Source organism: Saccostrea echinata, unplaced genomic scaffold, assembly GCF_033153115.1.
Source record: "Saccostrea echinata isolate AGI-Se365-2 ecotype Australia unplaced genomic scaffold, CSIRO_AGI_Sech_v1 ptg000029l, whole genome shotgun sequence".
NCBI lineage: Eukaryota > Metazoa > Mollusca > Bivalvia > Ostreida > Ostreidae > Saccostrea > Saccostrea echinata.
The window spans coordinates 5,764,438-5,792,358 of record NW_026889778.1 but is presented as its reverse complement, the minus strand read 5'-3'; the positions used below and the strand labels follow the sequence as shown (position 1 = coordinate 5,792,358).

Below are 27,921 nucleotides of genomic sequence, written 5' to 3'. Positions count from 1 at the left end.
ATAAGTGAGATGCCTTTAACTGTTCTTGTTTTGATATGACCCTCAAAAATAAAGAATGAAAAACTTTAATTTTATTTTTGTTATGATTTGAATGTTTTTGATTTTTAAATGTGCATGTTCCTGATGACCTTTGACCCTGATATTGTGATATCATCATGTTCATGCCACCTCTATACACCTATAGCCTCATTTCTGCTGTTCCAAGGCCCACCATACATGTTCAATATGTTCGTCTTTCGGACTGTTTGACTTGGTCAGTATGTTCCACTGTTTGGACTCGTTGACCTGGTCATTTGTCTGTTCGGATGTATTGATCCTGTATGGTGGGTTTTGGAGTTCAAGGCCGGGTGTCTCTACGTTTCAGAATTAGATGACGGACAACGTGTGGAGAAGATAAAAGAGCTCCTGTCACCATTACCACGATGTGTTCTGGTTGTCATGCGATATCTATTTGCCTTCCTCAATCAGTAAGTGCTGAATTGAAAAAAGTTTAGTAATGAACCATGTTTATGTCATGATGAAGTTCGTTTTTGATGTGTTTATTATAAGATTTTTCTTGAAACAACATGATAATTCAAGTGCAGCAGAAACCTCTCATTGACTTTCTCAGGCATAACTCCTTCTTCAAATGGTATAATGTGTATAAAAGAAAAAATTATTAAAGTTGCTCTAAAAAATAAAAGGAAATTCTATCATTAATTTTTAATAGTTGAATCAATTCCCTTGGTTTATTGTTGTATGATTATTGCTCTCATTATATTTCAGTTTGTCTGAGTATTCAGATGAGAATATGATGGACCCTTACAACCTTGCCATTTGCTTTGGTCCAACGCTTCTTCCCATTCCGTCAGACCGTGACCAGGTGTCGTACCAAGGCAACGTCCATGAGGTCATCAAGACAATCATTATCCATCACGAGGAAATCTTCCCTTGTGATGGTGGGGAAGTTTATGAGAAATGCATCGTCGATGATCCAGAGTAAGCCATAGTGATATAATGTTTAGTCTCCTTATTGTGTTACCTGTTATTACAATAATTTTCCTATTATGATATCCATTTAGCTGAGTTGTTGAACTGTTTATTGTATTGATGAATTATTGACTCATAAAAAATTTGGAGTCTCAATCACTTATTAAAAATACAAAAATTATAAGAAAAATTGTATATTTTATTATACAGTTTAGTTATTATAATCTAATGCCAGATCATTTAATCACTGTATAACAGTTGTAATTTAGTCGTAGGCTTAATAAAAGATTACTTTTACACTGAGTGAAAATGTCAATAAGAACTACGCACGCTAACTCTCGATCCCCACCTACATTTTACATCCATTTAATTCAATACTAATGGCAATTTAACCGTAAAATCTTTGTTGAATGCAAAGAACAGTTCAATGGTAATTGACTGATAATTTTAATGCCAATGTTAAATAGTTAATTACCCCTAATTTGAGGTCTTAAAATAAGGGGGGTAGACGATATTTTCCGTTGAAATCAGGCTTTAAAGCATCAACACATTTAAAAATATTCTTGGTTATGAATAAATGTTCCTTCAATCTTTTCTTATGTTTAACGCATATAAAATTAAGCATATATTATTAATGAAATACAATGTTTTAGTTGTAAAACCCTTTGAAATTGGTGAACAAATAAGCATTTTTGTAGTTTTTTGTCTGTAAACATATGTCCCCCCCCCCCCCCCCCCTGTGAAACACAAAAAGCTTTGGTATGAATTTGTGAAATGACAGTCCATATTATCTGTAAGAAGGAATTTTTGTTTCACGGGGGGGAAAGATGTTTTAAAAATATTTTCCGTTTTCCATTGATTTCCATAGTGAAAAACACAAGTTTTACCCAAATTATAGAGTTATCTCTCTTTGTTTTCCCAAAGAAGTAATGTTTTATGAAAATTCATATAAATATTTATATAAATATGAAAAATCATTCAATGTGTTAACTTTTGAAAATTGACTTGGAGGTAGGTGGGAGAACAATACTATCGTTCGCAGTTCTTTGTGTTTGAATTACATGTATATAGTGTATTCTTGTTTTCAGTGCGGAGAGTTATAATGATATAACAGACGTAGAGGTGGATCCAAGTTCTGCTGATGATGAGGATGATGAAGATGATGATGGTAAATTTTTGTCTGACTGTCTGTGTGTTCTATCTCTCTCTTCTTCACCAGATCTGTATGCAGGGATTGGGATGTAAATTTAGAATTTAATTGAATGGAATGTTTGAAAATATTGCTCTGTTTCAAAGGGAGGTCTTTGCATACGGATCTGTCATTCTTAGAGAGCAGAAAATACACTGAATTGATGTTATTCAGAATAGTATGAACACCACTTAACATGTATATACACTGAGTATGTTGTATCATTTACTTAATCAGTACAAATCACATTTAGAGTCAAACTTCATATTTCAGTGTAAAACATGCATGTAAAGTTTAAAACCTCTAAATCTATTGTCTCGGAATATTTCAAATGTGAAATTTCATGAGCATTTTCAAAGTATTTTTTGTGTGATATGTCTAATACTTCACTATGTTAAGTATCCTTTAAAAAAGAATGGAAAAAATTATCATGACATTGTCTCTTTTATTTATCACACTGGTTGATTTAAAATTCACTGAACCATGTGATATGTGTTGCCATGGTAATGACACGGTTGAGTGCTCTTCCAGGGTGTTCCCTAGGTAAGGATGTAAGATATATATTTATTTATATCTCAGTTCTCACATCACAATTTTGTTTTTTATTTCTGAATGGAAACAATTATTATTCAGAGCTTGCCTGTCTACATTGGTCTGTTGTGTTCTCCGTCACAGAATGAACAGTGAAGCCGAGAGATAAGAACTCTGGGCTGTAGATTAATGAGATCTTGATTCCATAAAACTTGAAATTGAAAAATACTAATACTAATTCAGGTGCCAATTTTTTTTCTATTTTTAAAAAAAAATTGAGTTGGCAAGTATTTATAATTGAAATAAAGCAAATTAGAGTATACAAGTATTAATAAAGGTTAGTTAAAAATTATAGGAAGTGAGTTTTATGCTAAGGCAGTGATCTGCTTCCATGGTAAACTTATCTTCGCTTTGTGCCAGAAATTGGCTTCAGTATATCAACTTGTTACTTATTATATTTAAGGTCTTTCTGATTCACTCTCATTCTTTGACTGAACACACATATTTAAACCATGATCAATTTGCTCAAGTTGATTTTAATTTGCATCTGTTTCAGTTTTAATCTTCCCTAACCCAGACGTTTTTGGTTCCGTAGTAAGCACACGTTACTGCCTCTGTGTCATTTATTTGTTGTTGATTGCACAGGAAATGGCAAATAAAATAGAATGAGATTTATTAATATAGCATCCTGCTGTTGTTTTGGTGCCTTGACCAGGATTTTTTTGGATGCCTTGACCAGGATTTTATTTTTTGGATCCTTGCCAGGATATTAGTGACCTAACATTTAATTAAATGGTGTCTAGAGTTTAAATGAAAGGAAGGAATATTTTTTCCACTGTCTTCTTGATAGGTTTTAGTTATCATGAGGTCTTCAACATTTTAAATCCAGTCTTCAGGTATATTTTACTCTTAAGCTAGGTTATATTTGCCTTCTTTCTTCATTTGAGAGTCAGTGTTCTCATTGAGGGCTGTTATAAAAATAAAGTTTGGTAGTCACCATAGGGAATGTGGCATTTGAGTTCTTGACAGCAAAATTCTTGAGAAAACAGTCTAACCTTCTGTGTTGTCCAAAGTGTTTCAAAGAAGTCAAATTTTTGCATGGACAAACAGAAATGTTTATTGTTAGGTTCATGTGTACAGGCCAAGTCACAAACGACTTAACTCTGCACTGCTTACTCCAATATAGCACTAATACATGTACCCATTCACAGCACAAGGGGTTGGCATATTATAAAACATGGTTCTAATGTCTACAGCTGTGTATTTATAAAGGACTGGGATATATTGTATCAATGTGTAAATTAAGGCTCCAGAGAGTCTAAAATACAAGTGTCTTCTGATTCAGATGCCATTGGATTGTTAAGTCTTTTACCCCAGTAAAATGAATGATTCAGAGACCTGAAAAATTAACAAAAGTAGGAAAAGCATGTCAAAATTAACAGAAATGTTTAAATATGAGCAGTTTGTCCCTATTAGAAAATTTAGATGTAGTTTTAATTTCAGTTAAAAAAGCATGAGATTCTTCCCCTTATGAATTTTGTATAATGGTTTTAGTTTCTAATTGTCCCAGCTCTTATCTTTCAAGAAATTAAAAAAAATCTCCGTATTGGAACCCAAGAGCTTCAAATATTTAACTCACTAATTCTTAGAAATAATATTAATAAATAAATATAACCCATGTAATATCATAATCATAAAATCAAACTGAGTAGTAGTAAACATAAATTAAATTTACAAGATTAATAAATAAACATGTAAATTAAACTGTATATCTCTTTCAGGTTGGCTTCACATAGTATCTTTCAGTCACTAATTGAGTAAACGGTTGATCTAATTTTGGTTTGTCTGACTTTTGCTTTTGACAGATGCTCAAATCTTTGAAGCTGTAGCGCTGTATGACTTTGAGGGAAGGACGGAGAGAGAATTGTCATTTAAGAAACATGACACCCTATTGGTGTATCACCGGGTATCTCAGGATTGGTGGGAGGGGCTGTACCAGGGGAAGGAGGGGCTGATACCAGACCGCTACATCAACCTTAAACACCCGTAAGTATTATACGAGGGTTCAGAACTTTTACTGGGCCACAAAATACCATAGTGTCGGCTTACAGATATTAAGAAGGCTAAAGATCAGATGTGTAACTAGCTCTCTTTTTACATGTCATGAACAATGAGTTTGTAATGTGTAAAGTAAGTGACCATTCCAATAACTGGTAATGGGAGTTCTGTCCAACACTACAGATGTAGCAAATCTTTTTTCTATCCTAGTCTCTGACATTGTTGGATCATAAATTATTGTTTTTATTCTGTCGTGAGTAAAATGAAATATATGGAACCTTAACGGCTTATTATTTTATTAGCTTGAGATTTTCAACATTGAGCAAAAAATCAAATTTTTATTTTTATTTTATCAAAATAATGGAATCTATAATTGCTGCTTTCAGATGACAAAGAAATTCTTTGCAAACATCAGAAAGTCAGTGAGAGAGGCTTTCACTTGAATATTTAAAGGTAGATAGGAAAGAAATCTCAACAAAATTCATGGGAATGGAAAACTTAATGAAATTTCAAATAAGTGCATGGATATTTAACCATATATGATCAGAAAACTTTGCCTAACATCAGAATGTAAAGGAACCAGACTCTGTGAATGATAGATCAATTAATAAACATCAGCATGATCAGAGGAATGAGGCATATAATGAAATTAATTCTTGGGAAGTGGTACACTGTATTTCTATACATGCAACATAAAAAATAGGTTTAACCATCATCCTCTGAAATTCACTCTAATGAAGGTTGGACAATCACAGCTTTAAAATCTTGATACTCAAAAGAAGAAAATTTATTTTTCATTAGCTGGAATGATTTATGTCAAACAAGTAATATTTTTATTTGAATACCTGATATTTACTTTTAAAAAAACTCGTTTATTTCGGGACAGTGAGACCTCGTCTCTTTCCAGATGGGAGGACTCTCATTTATCTATGAATGGACAGGTAACAGTAGTCTACCTGGAATTATCTAGGAAATCACAGGCAGCACTAATCTACTTGTAATCTAAGAGGTCATCTTTTTTTCCCCAATTATGAAGTCCTTTTATTCATTCATTTTTTGTCCCCATCCTAAACTCTGATCGTTTCTACAAGATTATACACTGCCTTGCACACTCTAAACAGATTTTAAGTTTGACCTTTCACCCCTTTTTAGGATGAATTGTTTATTTTTAACTCTTCACAGGTTTATACCATGGAGTGAATTTTCTAACCCATTACACTGTTTTGAATTTGAAGTACTGCATATACATGTATCTGTGTATTTTGATTGTCCACTTGTTTGGTGTTCAGGGATAGTAAAAAAAAAAGTTTTATTTTTCTCTGCAATCCAAAACAAATTCATATTAATTATTGTTCAGATTCTCATAACATTATGTACAAGAGACCTTTATTAATATGAATTTTAATTTCTTTTTTGATGGAATGAATTTTTTCTGAAAAGTCTTTTATCAGTCATCAATAGGCAGTGTTCATCTGTGTCGGTTTAAGTAACCAGTACTCAATTGATTAGTAATGGATATAAGGAATAGGAGGTACATGAATGTGTATTGTGCTAAGTAAGTATCATATACTGTGGAATCATTTTAATTTGTGGGGGTCAATGTTTGTGGGTAGCCAAAATTTTACTGATATATGGGAATGTAATTTTGTGGGCTACTCATTAACATAATTAATGTTCAATGAAAATTTCATGGGTGAGGGTGACCCACAAAATCTACAAACATTGGTCAGTCATAAACGATGATTATTCCACAGTAGTGTATTAAAGCCAAAATTCAAATACTTTCTTCTGGTTTTCAGCCCTGAAGAAAGGAGAAGTCATTCTGACGAAGATGGAGTGAGTCGATCGTCCACGCTCAGCAAGGTCAGCGCTTCACAGCTCCCCACAATTCTCACCGAGCCTGAGGAGCTCGAGAAACCACCCCAGCAGTCCACCCCCAAGAACAGCGAATCAGAAAAACTTTCCCCCCACGTCACACCCTCAGGGACCCCTCGGTCCTCCCTGGGTCCAAAGGACTTCTCAAGTGGCCCGCCTACATTACCAAATAGTTCCCCAAAACTCCAAGTAAAGAGAAGGACAGAAAAAGACTTGAAAATTGTTGAGGAAGAAGACAATACGGTTAGGCCAGATCACGAGGATATAAGTGCTGATGTAGATATAGATAGTGCTTTAGCTGAGGTAGTGTCTGGACTTAGATCTCTGGAGATGCAACAGAGATCAGACATGCAACTGAGATCAGACAAACGAATGAGTTTACCGAACATAAAGCACACCCCTAAACATACCCCTGATCTCGTGCTGGATCTTCCCACGGAGGGCACTAATGTGTCACCTCAGGATCTTAGTGAACCTGACAGCCCCACAACCACTGCTGATACGTTTGCTCAGTCTAATCAGGGAACACTGAAGAAGGCCAACTCAATGCCTAGGAATATCCCTGGACCTTTCTTAGAAGCTGAACAAAGTGGGTCAACATTCATGACTGGACAACCATTACTGGGATCGTTTGCAGGGAGGAAGAGACCGGGAAGTGCTCGAGAGGGCTCTGCTAAAGGCCCTGTCTCACCCCTCATGTCAGCTTCTATGACATCATCACTGACCTCATCAGAAGTGTCATCCAGCATGACATCATCAATGACATCATCGATGACATCTTCCATGTCTGTACCACCAGTGCTTCCCCCCACTGGATTGTCAGGGAACAAACAACCTCCCCCAGTGGCAGAGAAACCAAAACTTCCTCCCAAGGTCAAACCACCTGTCATGAAAAAGCCCCCAAGATCTCCAGAAGTACAGAGGCGACAGCCATCACAGCCAACCACTCTAGATTCCAAGCAATGACCTAAGTGAAAGTAGATTAGTGTCAAAGTGAAAGTAGAAATGTGTTTATTTGTGTAATGAGGATTATTTTATTCAGAATTCCATATTGAGTGGATTTTTTATGTATACACAAGAGTGCAATTGTATGACAATTTTTTTAGCTCACCTCGACGAAGTCGAGATGAGCTTATGCTATACCCCCGGCGTCGGCGTCGGTGTCGGCGTCGGCGTCGGCGTTAGCGTCGGCGTCCCAGGTTAAAGTTTTAGGAGCAAGTCCCATTCCCAAGTAACTATAAGCCCTACCTGGACCAAACTTGCATGGATGATGCATCTAGGGATGGACACTACCAAACTTGCTTCGGATGCTGGATCTGACCTAGATTTTCCAGATGAGTGACCAGGTTAAAGTTTTAGGAACAGGTCCATTCCTTAGTAACTATAAGCCCTACCTGGATCAAACTTGCATTGATGATGCATCTAGGGATGGACACTACCACACTTGCTTCGGATGCTGGATCTGACCTAGATTATCCGGATGAGTGACCAGGTTAAAGTTTTAGGAGCAGGTCCATTCCCAAGTAACTATAAGCCCTACCTTGACCAAACTTGCATGGATGATGCATCTAGGGATGGACACTACCAAACTTGCTTCGGATGCTGGATCTGACCTAGATTTTCCAGATGAGTGACCAGGTTAAAGTTTTAGGAGCAGGTCCATTCCCAAGTAACTATAAGCCCTACCTTGACCAAACTTGCATGGATGATGCATCTAGGGATGGACATGGCCACACTTACTTCGGATGCTGGATCTGACCTAGATTTTCCAGATGAGTGACCAGGTTAAAGTTTTAGGAGCAGGTCCATTCCCAAGTAACTATAAGCCCTACCTTGACCAAACTTGCATGGATGATGCATCTAGGGATGAACACTACCAAACTTGCTTCGGATGCTGGATCTGACCTATATTTTCCAGATGAGTGACCAGGTTAAAGTTTTAGGAGCAGGTCCATTCCCAAGTTACTATAAACCCTACCCGGACCAAACTTGCATGGATGATGCATCCAGGGATGGACACTACCACACTTGTTCAGATGCTGGATCTGATCTAGATTTTCCACATGTGAGACCAGGTTTAGATTTAGGAGTAGTCTCATTCCCAAGTAACTATAAGCCCTACCTGGACCAACCTTTCATGGATGATGCATCTAGGGATGTACACTAACCAACCTGCTTCGAATGCTGGATCTGACCTAGATTTTCCACATGAGTGAATTTTAGCCATATTTTAACCAAATTAGCATGGATGATGTATCTAGGGATGGACACTTCCAGACTTGCCTTGGATTCTGAATCTGATGTACATTTTCCAGAAGAGTGACCAGGGTAATTTTTTTGGAGTAGCTATATAAAATTATGGCCTGTTATGATTAAACTTGCATAGATGGTGCATCTAAGGATGAAAACTTCCAGACTTGCTTTGGATGTTGGAACTGACCAAAATTTTCTTGATTACTAAACAGGTCAAAAGTTTTTTGAGCAGGTCTATAATTAAATCAAACTTGCATGGATATTGATCTTGGGATGTACCCTAACTAGAAAAAAAATATGATGTGAAATTTGCCTTACATGTAGATAACATTCGTCGAGGTGAGCTTCGTAATCTTTGATTACCTATGTTTTTAATTAGTGTATGTGGGAGGTATGTATGATTTTCTGTGCAATATTGGACTTCATACACTGAGAGAGTTGAGGGTATACAACTTCAGTTCATTGTCAGCTAATTATTCTGATCTAAACTGTATTTACATAAACTCTGTCTCCTGTTAACCCGGTTTGTTTTACTTCTGTTTCTGTAAAACAAGGGAAATTTCCGTTTTTCTTCCTAACTTTTTATTCCAATTAACTATCAAGTCACAGCATTAGAATATAAACACGAGACTAGTGCTCATAATTTTTTTCTTAGGAATTTTGATTATAAACAGAAAATTCTTAATTCTTTGGTTCAAAAAGAAAGAAACTGAATAATGAAATAAGGAAATTAGGACTCAAACTTTCATACATGTACAATGTATTACAAGTTAGTCAAGAACTATTTCAAGCGAAATTGCAGGAAGTCTCAGATTGTGAGAAAGTAGATATATCATTGCTCAATTAAAATAGAATCAAACCAGACCTGTACCACAGCTTTACAAATTAGCAGCAGCTCTTATCTAACAGTATTTTCCATCTCATCTATTTTGTTAATCTCAAATACCTTTTAGACCTTTCAGAGCACATTGTTTTAAATTTTTGACATTTAAACCTTTCGATTCTCATTACTTGAGTGTGTGATAAAGTGTAATATAATATTCTGGCATAATACAATTTAACTGTGATAATTTCCGTCTCAGCGCTTCCAACTACAGTACTGAACAAAAGTCTCTCACTCAGTCCTACAGGGTTGTATGAAATCAGATTCTTTAGTTTCATTGTCAAACTTTGTGAATATTATATTAGGTACATGAGCTGCATATTAGAAAATGCAATATATGGTTTAATCTGTAGATTTAAAATGACACAAAATGTACACAAGGTATATATAGACTGTTTATACATTTTTTTTTTCTCACACATGCATTGGAAAAAATGAGAAGCACAGAACATTATAAAATTTTGGCTAATTAAAAACTATTTATGGATGTATATATTCTAATTAACAATTTGATCCTAATTAGGCCAACATTAATAGACCATGCCTCGTAATACTAAGTAATACAGGGTGACGTGCAATGGTTGATTCTGCGCATATACTTGAACAATTCAGCTCATAGATTACAGAATTTGATTTTGTATTAAAGCATTGTGAAAAATATTAAATGTAAACCATTGAATTTTTTTTTTTTTATAATTTTGTTAATTTTTGTGAAGATTGGTTCAAGCTGTAACTGATGTACTGTAGATATGAAATTCCCAAAAATATTTACCTATAGATGTAAATTAACAATAGCTTCATACATTTTACAGATTTTTTTAGCCTAACAAATCAATGAAAACAAATCATTTATGACTGTAATGAAATACTTATAACATTTGTCACCTGTAGTTAAAGTTTGCAATCGAACAAGTTTCATGAATTTTTGTAACATTTTGTATGTCGTGCATTATGACCAAGGTGCTAACTTTTTATAGGATCACAATAGTAATCACAATACAGAGCTCAAACTAATGTTCCTTCATTGTTTTCAATGATTATGTTTTGTTAGAGTCTTGTTCACTCTGTTAAGAGTGGGAATTACGTACATGTATTTCCTCAGTACATGTGTACTTAACTCTGATGTATTGATTATCATGTGTTCACTTAATCAGAGAAAGGACCTGTTGCTTGTTATGACTTTCTCTGAGAAAACGGCAAGTAAAACATAAAGCAGTTATTTATTTGATCAGGAGTTATTCAGTTATTTGATTGATTAGTAGTTATTCAGTCATTTTTCATACAGATCTGATTTGTAACAGAATTAGACAAGATTTCTTCCTTAAAAGGCCAAACATCGCTTCATATTGCAATTTAAAAAAGCCATTAAAATTTTAAGAATTTGTGTTTATCTTATTCCTTACATGCTGCAAAATGGCCGATTTTCTTGGGAGTTGAACACATTCAGTCCAATCTAATTAAAATTAGATGTTCCGAATCCGCTACCGCTTCTCAAACGGTAACGGATTCGGAACATCTAATAAGTCCCCTACCGGTAAAGCCGGAGGGGACTATAGGTTTCCTCTGAGTCTGTCCATCTTTCTGTCAGTCTGTCTGTCTGTCCCTCTATCTGTCTGTCAGTCTGTCCCACTTGGTTTTCTGTACTTTTCTTCTAAACGCTTGCAGATATTGAGCTGCTTTTTGGTATGTGTCTTTACCTTGATGAGTTAAAGATCAAGTTTGCATTTTGTTCCGCCTCATTGATTTTTTGACGGAATTATGGCATTTTCAATTCTTAATGGGAACCAGATTACAGTTGCCGGTAGGGGACTAGTATTGCTAATGCAATACTCTCAGAATGCTTGTTTTAATTAGATTGAGAAGCGGTAGCGGATTCGGAACATCTAATTTTAATTAGATTGCATTCAGTCACAAAGTCAAATCCCCACAAACTAATTTTTTTGCTTCAAACCTCAAAGTTATTATAAGGGATTTAATAGTATGATAAAGAACAAGTATGGGATGGAATGGTGTTAATTCTTTCCACTGTTAGGGGTTGAGATAACCGTTGTAATAGTAAAACATGGCTACAAGGAACATGCTTGTAGAAAATTCACACTTGTAGCAATATGATTTAATACCTGTAGTTTCAAAATATAAAATTTAATGGATGAATTGAATTACAAATTTGTCCTTGGCACTTTGCTTTAAGTGTGTTCTACTGTACAGCTTTGACAATGGAACTCTAGTTGGATCCTATATTGAAAAATTAATGTACATAAATTAACACTCGAGAAACTGTGCAATCATCCTCTTCATGTAACCGATTAGCACAATCATAAATTGGCATATTTAAGACTTGAAAATGGTGTTTATCATGCATTAGCATGTGCAAAAAATTAGCAGACACAAAGCAGTGTGAAAGGTGCCAGAATTTGATTTCTGTTTGCAGTAATTTACACATGATATAAGTGGTGGCTGTATTTTAACCTAACAATTCACCATACATAAGAAGTAGAATAAAACCCTGCCACTGCATCTTGTACTGTATAGGAAAGTTGTCACCCCTTTTGCCATCATCAGTGCATGAATTCAACAGGGCAGAGTTGTCTCTCTTTTAAGGCAACTGAGCCTGGACTTTTAAATTGGTTGAAACTGTGAGCTACAGGAGAAAAGTAACTCTACACAGTAATTGAAAACAAAGACGTATTAGAAGTGTATGTGACAGTTGCTTTAATTCTGAACATTTTTTTTAATTAGTAATGATGATTTTCATATTTAACAAGTTTGTTCTAAAATTACTGTAGTCTATTAGCAGATCTATGATAAAACAATCAGTCTGGTAAAATCCAATAAAAACAGTTCACAGGTTAAACAAATTCATCTAGTATCTGATACATAAACTAAAACAGTTCCACTGATAACCATGGTTTAATGTATCAATGTACATGTACAGAATCGGAAAAAAAAATGAAGATCAAAAAAAGATGGACAACTAAAAAGCAAATTCATTTGAACATTAAAAATCAACAGAACATGACTAAAATTTCAACAATGCAGAAATGAACAACGGTCTAAACAAAAAATACTTTGTGAACTGCACCTCCACTGAAAATGAAAACAAATGTGATGCTTGCAAGATTGTAAATCTTACCCAAAATTCAGTGTCACCAAGTAGTTTTACTGCTAATTTTACAAACATTTGTTTTATAACAGAGCTGTTAAAGATTGTAAACACAAACAAGGAATCTCTTTCATGCTCTAAAACCCCTGTTGACATAAAATTTAATATGGGTGTACTACCTCTCTAGCAAACCATGATATTCAGTGGCAGAAAAGATAATTATAATGGTGTTTACTGCACAAACAACAAGATGCTCTTCCAAGCAAGATTAATACAAGGTGATAACAATGGCTAGCCCCTTGTGATCTGTGAAGATTTTCTTCTTTTGATGATTAAAGATGATTTTATAGAATCGGTTAAGATGTTGCAAAATTGATGAATACACAAAAATGGAAACTTTTGAGGAAGTCTGAAAGCTCAGCTTTCAATTACAACCCATATGGCACTGCAAAATACTTTTTGAAACCTTTCTCTATCTCACTCTCTCTCTTTCTTAAGTGGGAGAAGTATTTTTCCCATGAGCTTAGTGACAAATTGAGGAAACCAATTGTTCCACATCCCAAAATCTAGAGAAAAAATCGGAACTAAAACTATCTACAAGTAAACAAAATAATTATAATTGTTGCTTTTGTTCTACACATGAAAAATAAAATATATTGATTGCATATACATCAAAATAAAAATGAATATTTACAAACATGTATATGGATTGAGAGGTGGTCCATGTCTTCAGAGAATAAATATCTCTAGTGCTTTTCAAAACTTCTAAATTTCTTTAATACTATACTGAAATACATTCAGTCATGGTAACATAAAGTACTTTTTACATGATTCAGTCTATATTGGCAGTTGCAACTAAATGTTGCTTGGCAAAACCGTAATCTTTATAACCAAAGCACAAAGGACATTTACTCAACTCAAGCCTAGGAGAACGAACAACACACTGTCATGGTTGCACTATTATGCTTCTATGCACCTTTGGTTTAAACGACTAACAATCTACCCCAAGTATCAACTAATCTGACAAGCAGGGTCAGTTACTGTAAATCACTTTTACTTTATTTCCAAGTAATTACGTGAGACTGCCCGCTCGAAAAAATTTAATTCTTGCATATATTTGTATTACCAAAGATTATATAGAAAGATAACGAAAATTAGAGAAAATTATGTTTTGCTTATAAATAAAATAAAATAAGGTGTCTTGTGAAAAAAAAGTGTCTCTAATATTTAGTAATTTACAGTACCCAAGGTGTCGCACTGGTCACGCTTAAGGAGTAGGAGGTCGATGATCAGTGCTGTATTTTTGTTCACAAAATGAAGACGAAACCAAAATAATTAATTAATACAGGGAAACAAAGTTGATGTACATTTAAATCACTCTTCAACAGAACATCTGAAACCATGCAATAACGTGTTAGCAACTGAACAGAAAATTAAATACATTTACACATTTTCAATAATTTCCATATGAACAAATAATCCTCAGTTGTTGAATTTCTTTCAAAACAAATTTAGCATGCTAAAACATAAAACACACAAAGTAAAAAAGATAACTACATATGGATAACAAAAATGACTAAGACTTGACCAGTAATGCCCGAATTTAGAAATAGTCAACATTTATACATATATGTCCTCCGACTACAACCTTTGCTCATAATCTCTTTTCTAAAACAGAAAGATCTCACGCATTGCAAACTATCACACAACAAACTGTATAAATGATAAGGGAAGATTTATTATTTCATATGCATCAGGAATTTTATAGTTTTGATTCTCAAATTAAAAAAAAAAATATTCAACAACAAAATCATAATGAAAAAATAGAATTTTTTCTTTGTTAACACTATCACATCATAAATTGGTTATTGTAGACTACTTGCTACACAAAAAGACCTCTCACAACATTTGCACGAAAATTTTGCTCTTTAATTCATTTACGGCCCCTTTATACACTGATGAAGAATGTTTTTTGGACTGAAAAAATTATATAGCATAATGGAGTTCATTATCTAGTTCATACTTAGCACAGGATGCATCCCTTTTTTACCCAGAAAAAATCTTCCAACAACAAAGTACCGATAAAGAAAAAATCGTGTTTGCTTACTCAAATAAGGAAAATTCATGCAAATAAAGTTTTGCAGTTACACTCATCTTGGTCTAATGTAATGTTTAGAATACTTGAATTAATTTCAAATCATAAAATACAGTGCATATTGCAATTTATTTCATTTTATGCCACCTGGTGGATCAGTCTAATCACACAAAAGTACCCTGAAATTAGTGTTCAGTGTAGAGAGGGTCCTCAATACCCATCTGTATTTTTTGCTAGCAGTTCATGGACAGAAAATATTGTAAGGTCTTAGAGATAGCAAATAACCTACAACAGCTTTTGGTTTAAGTAGGTAACAAATTTTGGCTACTGAATACAACTCTCAAAACTTTAAACATGTCCTCAAAGAATTTTAAAAAATTTAAATTCTCTAAGTAAGCTTTCTTCACTATCATATTTAATTCTAATAATAACCATATTATATGAGTGTTTGGCAAATGTATGCAGTAGACATTACACTTCCTGAAGAGCAATGATAAAAATATCCTTCTATCAGATTAAAACAGCACCATCATAAAAAAGCACTATTTAGTATAGATTCCACATGTATACAGGTCAGATAGTTTCAAATTTACAGTGTTTTATCATACTAATTATAGGCATTCATGCTTCTCATGGAGAAATGCTCTACCCAAACCTAATGTGATAAATGTACGTCATAACAATACAGAATAAAAGTAACATGCAATTACGTGTAACTTTGGTACAGAACACAAGTGTTAAAATATCTGCAACTCACAGTCATCCATCAGCAGGAGATCAGAGCACAGGAATGAAGCATTTTATTGCATTGGAGTCTGACTTTCAAAATATCTACTCTTTTTCACTCCATTCAGTCAGATAAATGGTGGTTCACTACTTCCTTGGCCTGGAAAAATTCCAGAGCTGTTTCACACATGAACACATCATAAAAATCTTGTCATTTTACTTTCATACTCAGAATATCTACCCTTCATCTCCTCATGTGAAACAGATTTCTTTGACCACACTTTCTGTCTACCCGGTAGAGGCTCTTCATCTAGTGTCCAACTTCATCTTTTTTGGACTACCCTGTGGGGAGCCTTCCGAGGCTGACATGATTCTCTTAGATCTCTTCAGGGGAATCCCTGCCTTGGACCTCGTTCTGATGATGAGGTCATACTCAATATTCTTCACAGGGGATCCTTTCTTCTGAGGAGATTTCTGTGAAGCAGTTTGTTTTGTACCAGATTTGCTTTCTTCTGAACACATTTTCTTCATTGCACTTTTGTCCTTTTCTTTTGGTATACTTTGAACTTTGACCTCTGTTGAAGAGGTGGCTGGTTGTAGCGACAGTTTTCTGGGTGAGGTTCTTGGTGTAGATGTACTGAGTGGTTTCTTCACAGGAGACTTGGACACGACAGACTTCTCTTTTCCCTCCACTGTGTCCTGTTTCTGAGTGGAGCTGTTACTCCTTTGTCTCAAAGCTGGGGAGGAAGACACAGGCATTTCTGTGTCAGATTTGCGTAGCGGCTTGGAGACTGTTTTATTTACGACTGCTGGTGGTTTCAGAGCCTTTACATGCCACTGGACCAGGTCGGGTGACGGGGACAGCTTTAGATGAAGGGAGTTCTCCGACTCAGGGGAGGATATACAACTACATGGGGAAACCTGTGGGGTAATGGAAGTAGAACTCGCTACAGACACACTCAGGGCACAAATGGAAGGGGAGGAACAGACTCGGTTCAGTGAGACCTCAGGTGAACACGGACATAATTTTTTCCTCTTACAGGCCATACAGCATCGAGAACTTAAAGATTCCTCATCAGAAGAAATTGAAATGATGGATATGTCGTCCTCTGTTAGCTTTGAGGATTGTTTCTTAGATTTGGTGTCCTTCTGCTTCAGTATGGAGGGTGTAGTAGGCGGACTCAGAGGTAACTTAGGTGACCTGTGTCCTGGTACTTTTATTGTTAATGCCTGTTCTGAAACTTCCCTGTCTAGTGGTGCCTGTTTGAGTTCCAGTTTCAGAGACTGCTGGAGTGCATGTGTTGACTTACTTTTCTTCAAGCTTGACTGCATGGTAGCCAAATCAGATAACAAACATCGATACAGAGTTAACTTATGTTTGGTGATTTCTGCATTAGCATCTTCAGACACAACATTCACTGGAGCCAATCGATTCAGTTTCCCTACACTCAGTTCAGATCTCTTCTTCAGCCCGAGCAGTTTATCCACATTTTGAGACAGCAGAAGTGGCTCCTTTGGAAATTCTGATTCAGACATACTAACTTCAGGTTTGAGATTCAAAAATTTTCTGAAGCAGTGTTTGGACATGAATCTCTTTAGTTCCCACTTAGTCAGCCTTGCTACTTCCACTGAACATTTTGGCATACTCTTCTGAAGCTCTCGGCTCTTTTTATTCAATCCAGATTTCAGTCTTTTCTTGATTTCTCGTTTCTGCCCGTTTGTAAATCCATACGCATGCACAAACTTCCCATCATGCTTCCTCCTCTGTTTATATAACACAGGATATGAAACGGTACGATTGCGTAGTTTTTCATAGAAAGAGTTTTTGACAGGGGTTTTACAGAATGATTCGGAATCACCGATCACCTGAATAAACGAGTCCGATTTAACGTGCTTCTGAATCCTCTGTCCCAGCAGAGAGGAGATGTCTATCGTCAGTAGAGATTTCCCTTTCTGGGTGGCCTTCTCCTCCGCATCTTCACTGCAGCCACTCACAACACTTTCCTTATCCTCATTATCCCCACCCTCTGTGTAACTCAGCCTCTTTCTGGAAGACGGACCCTCATCTCGGCTGAGCTGCGAGATGAGAGACTTTGGTGTACGTGGGGTGGTGGGAGAAATCGGAGTCTCTGGGACAGAATAATCCAACTCCTCACACTCTACATCCAGACTGTTTCTATGTCGTGCCAGAATCTTGTCCACTTTCTGTGTAGGTACTAAATTGAACATCTTTATGAAGCCATCTTTGGGAATACGGGGGGCTTTACAGCTGAGGTTCAGTTTGACAGGACTCATCTGTGGTGGCCCCTGGGTGGGGTCTGTGGACTGAGGTGGGGTCTTTAAGGCCTCCTGAAGCTGTGGGGGTCTCTCCTGACACTGAGCCTGGTGTTCTCGCATCAATGTCCGGTCAGAGAACTCGCTCTCACAGAAATAACAGATATAGATCTCAGCATATTGGCAGGTTTTCTTCTCTAAAACAGGAAGAGTATTAAAATTGACACATTTTTAAATTGAAAATTCTTTACATAAACTTATCTTTTTTTTTTTAAATTCAATTCAAATTCTAGCAGATTTAATGTAAGTATATTGTATTAATTTATCAGATCATAAGTTTTCTTTTCCTTTAAAACATGGCTAACTCAATACTTACTGTTGTCTGTGGGGTTTATGTAATAATTTGATGAAGAATCCAGCATTTCCTCTGGTTTGCTTCGACTGCTGGAGGTGGAAGCCTAAAATTACAAATCATTTTATTCAGAAAATTTAAGAAAAGGCTTTAGTATATATGGCCAAACTTATTTTGCAAAATCCTGACCAATCTGTACCATCCTAGTAGCAAAAACTCTGCATAAAACATTTTCTACAGCAGGGGTTATATAACAGTGAACTAGAGAATTTAAAATAAAATCAAAATCCAATAGTGTTGAAGCCATATTCTAGATAGGACAAACAATTTTAATTAAAAAGATGACATTTTGAGATCTCAGTATATTATCAAAATTTAATAGACCAAGGACTTAAAATGTAAAGGTCTATTTGCTTGATATGCTAGAAAAGCAGTTCAAAAAAGAGTAGTCATTTTATAGGGATGCGCGATTTTATCAGTATACCAGTATATCGTGATTTTTTATTGCATGATATGTATCGTGATACGGAGACTAAAATAGCGGTATTTGGTACATCATTATTAATTCCAGAACTTACTAATTTATCATGTTTATTTTTTCGAACTATTAAATAGAAATTAAAGAAAGTATAAAAAATATTGAAAATAGTTAAACTAAGGCATCCAAATATTCTTTATATTACATATTAAAATAAAAATAGAAAAAAGTAAAGTTATATTTTTGCAGTGTATTTGTAAGAAAAATTATGGAAATTCATTTGAAAATGAAGTAAAAATTCCTGGTAAAAATATCCTGATTTTATCGCAATATTTTGGGGAAAAATCATGGAATATCACGATACGAAACTTCTGGTGATACCCATCCCTATCATTTTATTTTTTCTTGGAAAATGCAAAAATATATTTAAAATCAAAACAAAAGCTGTAACAGTAATCAGTTTCACTGTACATGTTCTTACTTTAAAAAAGCACATTCAAAATTTAGCAAACACCTGGCCATGGACAATCAAGTGCACTATTACCATTTCTTTGACTTAGTGGATTATCCCTATTAAGCACCCCTAAGCATATACATGTATGTAAATATGAAATCAAGCTCTGGAGGAATTAATGAATTGATAGAAAAACGATTGTATGAAAGGTGCCAAAATGTGGATCCTGATAAATTCCTATTATATGACCCCTCAGTTATACCTGTTTGTTGTCTCGTCGCGTCATCTTCAGTAATCGCTCCTGTCCCATGTGACGGTAACACTTCCTTATTGCATCTCTTAAGGGCTCCGACCAATTACTCTACAGAAGTGGAACATTTAGAAGAGCTCTTTGAAATTTTATATTATTATTTTAAACATTAGAATAAGTAGCAATAAATGGTAAAACTTCACATGAATTGTATATAACCAACAGTTTTGAAATTACAGGCAAATTAAGTCCTAAGAAAAAAAGCAATGAACAAAAAGGAAGGGAAAAGGTTCTTGTCTGTTGAAAAGAAATTCAAAAAAAAAATTATTTAAATTGAGAATTTTATTCAAAATTTTATTGAAACACCAAATTTTTGACCATGTTAAATTTTGACGATTTTCTTTTTAATAGCCAATATGTTTTAAATAAACCAACCTCTTGGTACAGGAGGTCCGTCTTGGTCCCCGTCCATGGTAAGTCTGACGGCCACCACTCAGGCCTCGAGTTCTTCCTGTACAATCCAGCTCTGTTGGTCATCATTATACTGACCAGCTGAGGAATAAAATCCTGCAACTCGACCTAAAACAGAGAGAACTCGGGTATCAACTCCATACCTTTACTAGAATAATACAGGACCTAACACAGAGAGAACTCGGGTATCAACTCTATACCTTTCCTAGAATAATACAGGACCTAACACAGAGAGAACTCGGTATCAACTCTATACCTTTACTAGAATAACACAGGACCTAACCACAGAGAGAACTCGGTATCAACTCTATACCTTTACTAGAATAACACAGGACCTAACACAGAGAGAACTCGGGTATCAACTCTATACCTTTACTAGAATAATGCAGAAAAGCTTTCTGCCAAAAGATATTGTTAGAGCAAAGCATCTTTAGAAGTAGATGGAATTATACAAGCACACTTTCTTTACATACTAAAATAACAAGAGGAGTATCAACACCAACAGGTATTTCTAAGACCTGTTACATTTACCTTTACTGTTGACATGTTATCTTGAAATGATTCTTATATGCATAATTCAAAACCTCAACCTTTTCCACAAAACGGTCTCTGAATTATGTGAAGGTTACTTGAAGGCTTGCGATTATAATATATCATTGCATTAAAAATTAAACAGGATAGGTAAATCATCATTATTCTTGTGTGAAAAAGGAAAAGCACTCTTAAAAACGGTTTTTCAGGAAGTAATGAGATCTGAAAAAAAATGTGAGTGGATGGTAGAAACCTTTTCTCAAAAATCTGTGAACAAAGAGATAAAGAGAAAACTCTGATGACACAAGCTGACAGGAACCTAATCAGATAGCACTTAACTGCTAATTGTATTCCCAGGAATGTAGGAGAAATTTCAACTCATTAAAATATAACACAGAACAGGTTCTCTGGATCATCAAAATTAAAATCAGAACACTTGTATATATTTGTCATATTAGCTATGCGTGAGAAAAAAAATAAAATATAGATACAAAATTATAATATTTATGGAAAGCCAAACTAGTCCATGTATCCAAGTCCTATGTCTACCAAGTGTTTTCACAATTTAAAAACACGCTTTCTGCAAGTGGTATCAAAAACAGTATCCTAAAAAATATCAGTTCAGAGATATCTGAACAGTAATAAAGCTAAGAAGTGTATCATTCTTTCTAATTTTCTGACCCTAGATGAGAATACACAAACAAACCTGTGTCATGGTGTCTATAGAGAGGGGAGGTAACTGGGGAAGCTTTGCGGCCTCCGAGGGCTGAGGAATATGCTGTAGTTTTGTGTCCTCTGGCATTTTTGCCTTCTTCTGCAAAAACAAAATAGATTTAAAGTTATGGAATTCATCAAAGGAATAAGTAAAGACTGTTAAGACAAATGACACGAATCATACATCATGTAAAATCTTCATGTAGTACGTTTCATACAAATCAGTTAAAAACAACACACTTGGCTAATCGAATCAAAAATTATGATTATATAAAGAATATCAGAATTAATACATATATAAAACAAAGCATAGAAAAAAATAGTAGTAGTTAACCATTTACCTAAGTAGTACAAGACAAAATACAAACTCAAACTGTTTGCATATAGTGGTACTGATAAGCTAGTTTCCTTAAAATACACAACTTTTAACACTGACTTGAGGATTTTGTTTACCCTTTAACTTAACTATTGCTTTTCGTGATAATTCCCTTATGCTGATGAAAATAAATTCAGGAAAATTTGAATTCCACTGTCATAAGACTCATTTCCTTGAAAAATTGCATAGCTGCTCTAAAAATACAATAAATATGATTCAGACTTACTGGGTTTTTTTAATCCCCAAAAAACTTCAGCTATATACAGACACAATCTGTCACAAATCAAATCAATTAAACCAATGACCCACATATGAAGCAATTGTTCACAACAATGGCTCTGGATTTACCATTAATGATTCACAATAGATAATGTAGGGTCCCCCCCCATGAAGTCGCTCTGTGATAATGACCCTATCTCACCTGTTGTTACATCATCGACCCCTGAGTTATTTATATCACCTTAATTTCTCACTACACCCTCTTTATGAGCCCAACTACATGAAAGTTTACACCTTACAGGGCTTAATTATATCCAGACAGTGCATGCAGGTCCAGTAAAAGGACCCTGTACAATTGAAAAAATGACTCTTTTTTCCCCAAAATTTGGGTAAAAATTCCCAAATGACAAAAAGATTGAATTTTTCAGTGCCTTTTGTAGAAAAAAAAACTTTAAATTTTGATTCATAAAGATGTGAACAGGGAATAAACCTACTATCTGCCTGCCTTTACTCTACAGTAAAACATGGTGTAAGTCATCATTATTTCCAAATTTTGCCACTTTTTCAATTTAAAATTCTCAACTGAAAAGGTACAGGACCCAGTGTTTAAATGGGTCAATTAAATAAACTTAGCTGTACAGTCTAAACCCAGCTGTACCCTGAAAAATAAATTTAGAATGAGGGCATATAATACAAGGTCAATCCCCACCGCTGGGACAATTTCAAAGAAAAGTTATATTTTTCCCCAAAAATGTGTAGTAAGCAATGTCATCTTTTTAAACACTTCATTCCTTATTCTACTGAATTACTTATTAACTGATAATTTGTTTTAATTTATGTTCTTAAGTTATGTGATAAATATATAACAAAAAAAAGAGTTTAACAGGATTTGAACTCTCACCAAAGCTTACAGTTTGACGGAAAGATAAACGCGTAAAGGACTACCCTACAAAAACTTATTAATCAACTGTATCTAAGTGGCTTAAGTAAAACCAAAAAGAGTTTGTGGAAGCATATACATATTTTTCAGAAAAATAAATCTATTAATTATTCAATACAATAAATGAATCAAATGTGTTAAATATGACTGCTGACAACACAATTTTTGAAAAATATAACATTTCTATGAACTTTGAAAACATGCTCAAAGTGGGGGATTGTCCTTGCCTTGTACACCCCCATTCTTTGCTTCTTTTTGAAGTCAGGTCATGAAAAATACTTATCACAATTTTCTTTTAGGATAGTATGGGTTGTTGTAAAATGCTCAAGTTAATTCCATGTATTACAAACCATTGCTAACTCTACATTGGACAAAATAAAATTTCTTTCCCATATTAATTCAAATTTCCATTTGGGACATTGTACTATAATAGGTTCCAATGTAGAAAAAATATTTAGAACTATCTCAGAATAAAAGTAACCTTTCAGGGTGGAGCATTACTCCCAATCCCATCTCCACTCTCCCATTTTAGGAGAATTACTAACAAAAGCAATGAAAATTCATCCTACCCTTTAGGCCTAGAACTAACATTTCAGATCAGTCTCCAGAACTTTCATAGTTCATACCATAATCCCAGTTGAAAGAATTTACTTAGAGATGAATTTAATTTTTGAGAATTCATTAGGACATGGACTACGACGCTTCACGCTGGCACATTAGCGCTTCACGATATATATATGCAGGCGTGAAGCGTTGTAGTTCATGTACCTCATGAATTCTCATAAATTAAACTCATATTTTATTTACATTATTTTTCTGATGACTTGACACATATTTTTGTCATTCAATGATCATTTTTGAAAAAAAAAAGTTTGCACTATTTTTTTACTTCAATCACATCACAATAGAAATATTCCTACCCATCCCACGGTAGTTCATGAGACATGGCCGTAGGAACCGGGGGGGGGGGGGCTGTGCTCCCCCCCCCCAATAATTTTGCCCATGTATAGATTACTATGGTAAACATAGACACTATATGCTTGTGCCCCCTCAATAAAAATGTCTGATGACCTTTTTTTTTTCTTTTTTTTTTTTTCTTTTGCTTGTCAAGAAATTTTTGACAGTGCCCCCACAACGGACAACTGAAAAATGTATGGCTGTGCCCCCCCAAACTGAAATTGCTTCCTACAATGGCTGTGCTCCCCCCCCCCCCCCACCAATAATTTTGCCCATGTATAGATTACTATGGTAAACATAGACACTAAATGCTTGTGCCCCCTCAATAAAAATGTCTGATGACCTTTTTTTTTTCTTTTTTTTTCTTTTGCTTGTCAAGAAATTTTTGACAGTGCCCCCACAACGGACAACTGAAAAATGTATGGCTGTGCCCCCCCAAACTGAAATTGCTTCCTACAATGGCTGTGCTCCCCCCCCCCCCCCAATAATTTTGCCCATGTATAGATTACTATGGTAAACATAGACACTATATGCTTGTGCCCCCTCAATAAAAATGTCTGATGACCTTTTTTTTTTCTTTTGCTTGTCAAGAAATTTTTGACAGTGCCCCCACAACGGACAACTGAAAAATGTATGGCTGTGCCCCCCCCAAACTGAAATTGCTTCCTACGAGTCTATGAGGACATGAACTTTTTTTGTAATTTGCAAAGAATCTTAAGGAAAAATAGTTGGAAATGTAAATATATATATATTGTTTAACAGTACCTGTCCTATCACCCCAGGGGTGTGCAATTAAAAAAATCAAGTACTAGCCCATGGGCTAGTGGCAGCAATAAAGTTACTAGCCCCAAGTAAAAAGTTACTAGCCCAAATGCGTGGGGGGGGGGGGGGAATAAACAACTAATATTGAAAATAAATAGATTATTGTTGAAAAAGTCAGGGTTTTATGGTCAAGATCTAGTAAATGAAGAGTGCTACAGATTTCTCAAATTTGAGAAACGGATTCCTTTAATAATCTTTAATTTACAATTATAGCATAATGAATTAAGGTGTATCGGGACATAATTTTAAGATAAACTCAATGAAAAAACATATTTTAAACTGCCCTTTTCAAAGAAAAATGAAGAAAATCAGGTGTAAGAATGAGAGTTTTCTCCATCTCAGACATAGGAAATGTATCTTTATTGCCTACAGACTCTCAGAAAACAGTTATTCATATCTTCTTGACCTCTACTTTAAAATGATATTAAATTGAATATAGGTTTCAGGGTTCCTTTTAACATGGTTTCAAATTGAATTCCATGAAATGCGTCATTTTCTACATAATTCTGTTATAGCCGTAAAGTACGGGAAAAATTAAGTTTAAATCAATTATGATGTCATAATGGATATAGTACCAAAACACCGTCTAAACTCATTTACTAGATCTTGACCTTAAGGTCATTCTTTTTAAAATAAAAGTTTAATTCTCACTAGTAAATTTGGATCATGTATAAATTAATAATTATGATAGAAAATAAAAATGAATTTAAAAAATTATTTTTCTTTTTTCTGGGCATTGCACTAGCTCATCTAAAACGAAAAGAAATCATTTTCTTTCATCTTAAATTAATAAATACACTGGAAATATATTTTATGTAAATCATATAACACTTATCTTTCAGTTGATTGAGTTATCGTAAATAAATTAATGAGATATCTGCCTTTATTTACCATAAACACATGAATGGAGGAAATTCGGATTTGAAAAAAACGATCGTTTTTGGAAGTAAATAAGTCAGGATGTGCTGCAAAACGGATAAGATTATGGAGATTTACGGAGCATGCTGCCTAGAAATTTTTCATTGGTTGGGAATTTAATAGCAAAAAATGAGTAAAAATACCAGTAGTGATTTTAATATATTACATTGGCATTTTTAATTTTTACTAGACCACGGGGCTATCTGCATGCAGAAAACCACTAGCGTGACCCAAAAAAATGGTAGCCCTGGGCGTCAGGCGATGCTAATTGCACACCCCTGCACCCTAATGAAACCCTAAATTTTATTCTGAGAAAATGTTACAACTCTATCCACATTTCTATTCCTGCCCTTTAAATTATTTAACTTAAATGACAATAAATAAGTACAAAGCTTTCCTGAAATTCAGAACTGTGAATAACTTTTTATTAGAAAAAAAAAAATTATATATCTCATGTATCTAAATTAAACATTTTATATTAAATGCCACAATGACATATACCTTTGCATATTTAATTCAGAGATCCAAAAATTTTATTTACCTTACACTTAGATCTAATATTGCTTTAAAATATGCCTTAAAAATAATCCTTTATTTTACAAGATGCTAACACTAGTAATTTTAAGTAATATTTTCCCACAAATCATTTTTTTTTAAATGAACTCTTTAAGACTTTTTTGCAATGTACATACCTTCACATATTAAATATTCAAGTTTATAACTATTTTTGTATCGTTAATTACCGTGATTAAGCACACTGGTCAATTAAATATTTTTTCAACTTTACACCTCACATTACTTTTGTATTTTTTCTAAACTTTTTATTGACTAAAATAAACAAAAGACAATATATAGAGAAAAGGATAACGTCAAAACGCAACGTAAAATTTCCAATACTTATTTTACGCGATATCGTACAGCGCGGTGTCGCTGACCTCACAATACAACGGCGACCCAGTTAAACAATCTCGAATATTTTAAATTTCCAGGTCGTATCGATCGTCTATTCGCCTTTGTTTACATCAACTTACCATCTTTGTACTATAAACATTCAGCTCGCAGTAATATTTATCCCGATCCGACAACTTGTCGAATAATCAATCAGGCATTGCTATCTTTATTTTTATACTGGCAAAATGGCGTCTAAACATAATGCGCCTGTTACCGTACATCCGGGCTCTTCAAGCTGGCCAATGAGTATTGCGAGAGACTCTATTCCAGCAAAATGAAACACTTAGAGCTTGAACCAAATGTACAAATTAGCGAAATATGCAAAAACCGAGGCATTTATATGTAAATAAACAAATGCCTATGACGAAGAAAATCGTCTAGACGATGCCTGAATAGCGATTTTTGATGCATAGGTAAAATTGGTTTATTAAATACACAAGAAAAGTTGCCGAATTTAAGCGCGGTTTTGCTAAACACGTGATATGTGGTATTTCATTTGAAATGATTCATAATATTCAGGTAGATGAGATTCGTTAAAAGCTACAAGATTGGTTTCATATTCCTACTTTTAAAACTGATCACGTGAAAGCAAGTCGATCAACACTGTTTATTCAAAGAGGTCTAATATCTTTAATCATAACAGTAGTTAATGACATTTTTTGAAAATATTTCATAGGTATACATGTATACAAATAAGATATTAAATAATTTGTTTAAGATGACTCTCAAATTTTCAAACTTCTTAATGCTTGAAGACGAATAATTGATTTTCATAATAAAATTTAATTTATTTTGCAAACATTCATTCGTTCATGCATCAATTATAACACTGAGCAACGGCATATATTATATACCGGTATAGTACATGTATATAGAAGAGAAAAATAAAATCAATGATTTTAAAATGACCAAAGGAAAAATAATATATGAGAGGTCAAGTTTTCAATTGGATATAAAAAAGACATTTTTATTGTTCGTGTCTCTGGACATTTTTAGTGAGATATACCGCGGGGAATATGAAAAAATGCGATAGCTTTACCGATGGAAAAGTCGACCTGCAACGCTAGATATATTTTTACTTTCAATTGGTTATCCTGAAAAAATACCGTATTTTATATTTCATGTTTCGTGAGCAGAGCGGTAAATAAGTTAAATGAAATACACTGTACAGATTTCTCTTTGCAATCTCCCATATATGCAGATTTGTCGTTCGTAACTGTATGAGCCAATGAGAATGTAACAGTTCTCTTTAAACATGTTCAGTTTGATGAAAACAATGACCATAGGCAGTGTATAATACATGTACATGTATCAAGAGAAATAGGTGCAAATAAATTACAATTAAAGCAAAGATTCATGATTCGCTGCTGATGATACGATATATATATATATATATATATATATATATATATATATATATATATATATATATATATATATATATATATATATATATATATATATATAATATATATATATATAATATAATATAAATATAATATATATGAATATAAAATTGATATATATATGTA

The 27,921-nt window shown here is 34.4% G+C and overlaps 2 protein-coding genes across 9 annotated transcripts in view; one reads left to right on the top strand and one right to left on the bottom strand.

The window, feature by feature from the left end:
• LOC133195525 (SLIT-ROBO Rho GTPase-activating protein 1-like) overlaps positions 1-7,722 on the top strand; it is a 48,435-nt gene extending 40,713 nt beyond the window's left edge. For 4 of the 8 annotated variants that reach the window (XM_061331395.1, XM_061331390.1, XM_061331389.1 and 1 more), the window contains exons 14-19: positions 365-467; positions 766-978; positions 2,058-2,137; positions 2,690-2,701; positions 4,555-4,735; positions 6,547-7,722. In XM_061331395.1, the coding sequence (XP_061187379.1) occupies positions 365-467; positions 766-978; positions 2,058-2,137; positions 2,690-2,701; positions 4,555-4,735; positions 6,547-7,588 (1,631 nt within the window). In that variant the 3' untranslated portion in view covers positions 7,589-7,722. The remainder of the gene's footprint in view (positions 1-364; positions 468-765; positions 979-2,057; positions 2,138-2,689; positions 2,702-4,554; positions 4,736-6,546) is intronic. The other 4 variants (XM_061331393.1, XM_061331392.1, XM_061331396.1 and 1 more) reach the window with 2 other exon arrangements.
• A 4,724-nt stretch (positions 7,723-12,446) lies between these two features.
• LOC133195524 (uncharacterized) lies at positions 12,447-26,607 on the bottom strand. The gene is made up of 6 exons (XM_061331388.1): positions 26,470-26,607; positions 21,199-21,306; positions 19,926-20,069; positions 19,503-19,601; positions 18,333-18,414; positions 12,447-18,153 (listed from the first exon to the last, which is right to left on the bottom strand). The coding sequence occupies exons 1-6, from the start codon at positions 26,470-26,472 to the stop codon at positions 15,989-15,991; spliced, it is 2,601 nt and encodes an 866-aa protein (XP_061187372.1). The 5' UTR covers positions 26,473-26,607; the 3' UTR covers positions 12,447-15,988.
• Between the last annotated feature and the right edge of the window lie 1,314 nt (positions 26,608-27,921).

What these genes read in the sequence shown, in the direction of transcription:
- LOC133195524 (XM_061331388.1), bottom strand. An exon ending in CGCGACGAGACAACAAACAG is followed by an intron (nt 18,415 to 19,502) that starts GTATAACTGAGG and finishes TTGTAATTTTAG; the next exon opens with GCTTCCACCTCCAGCAGTCG. An exon ending in CATAAACCCCACAGACAACA is followed by an intron (nt 18,154 to 18,332) that starts GTAAGTATTGAG and finishes TTCCTGTTTTAG; the next exon opens with AGAAGAAAACCTGCCAATAT.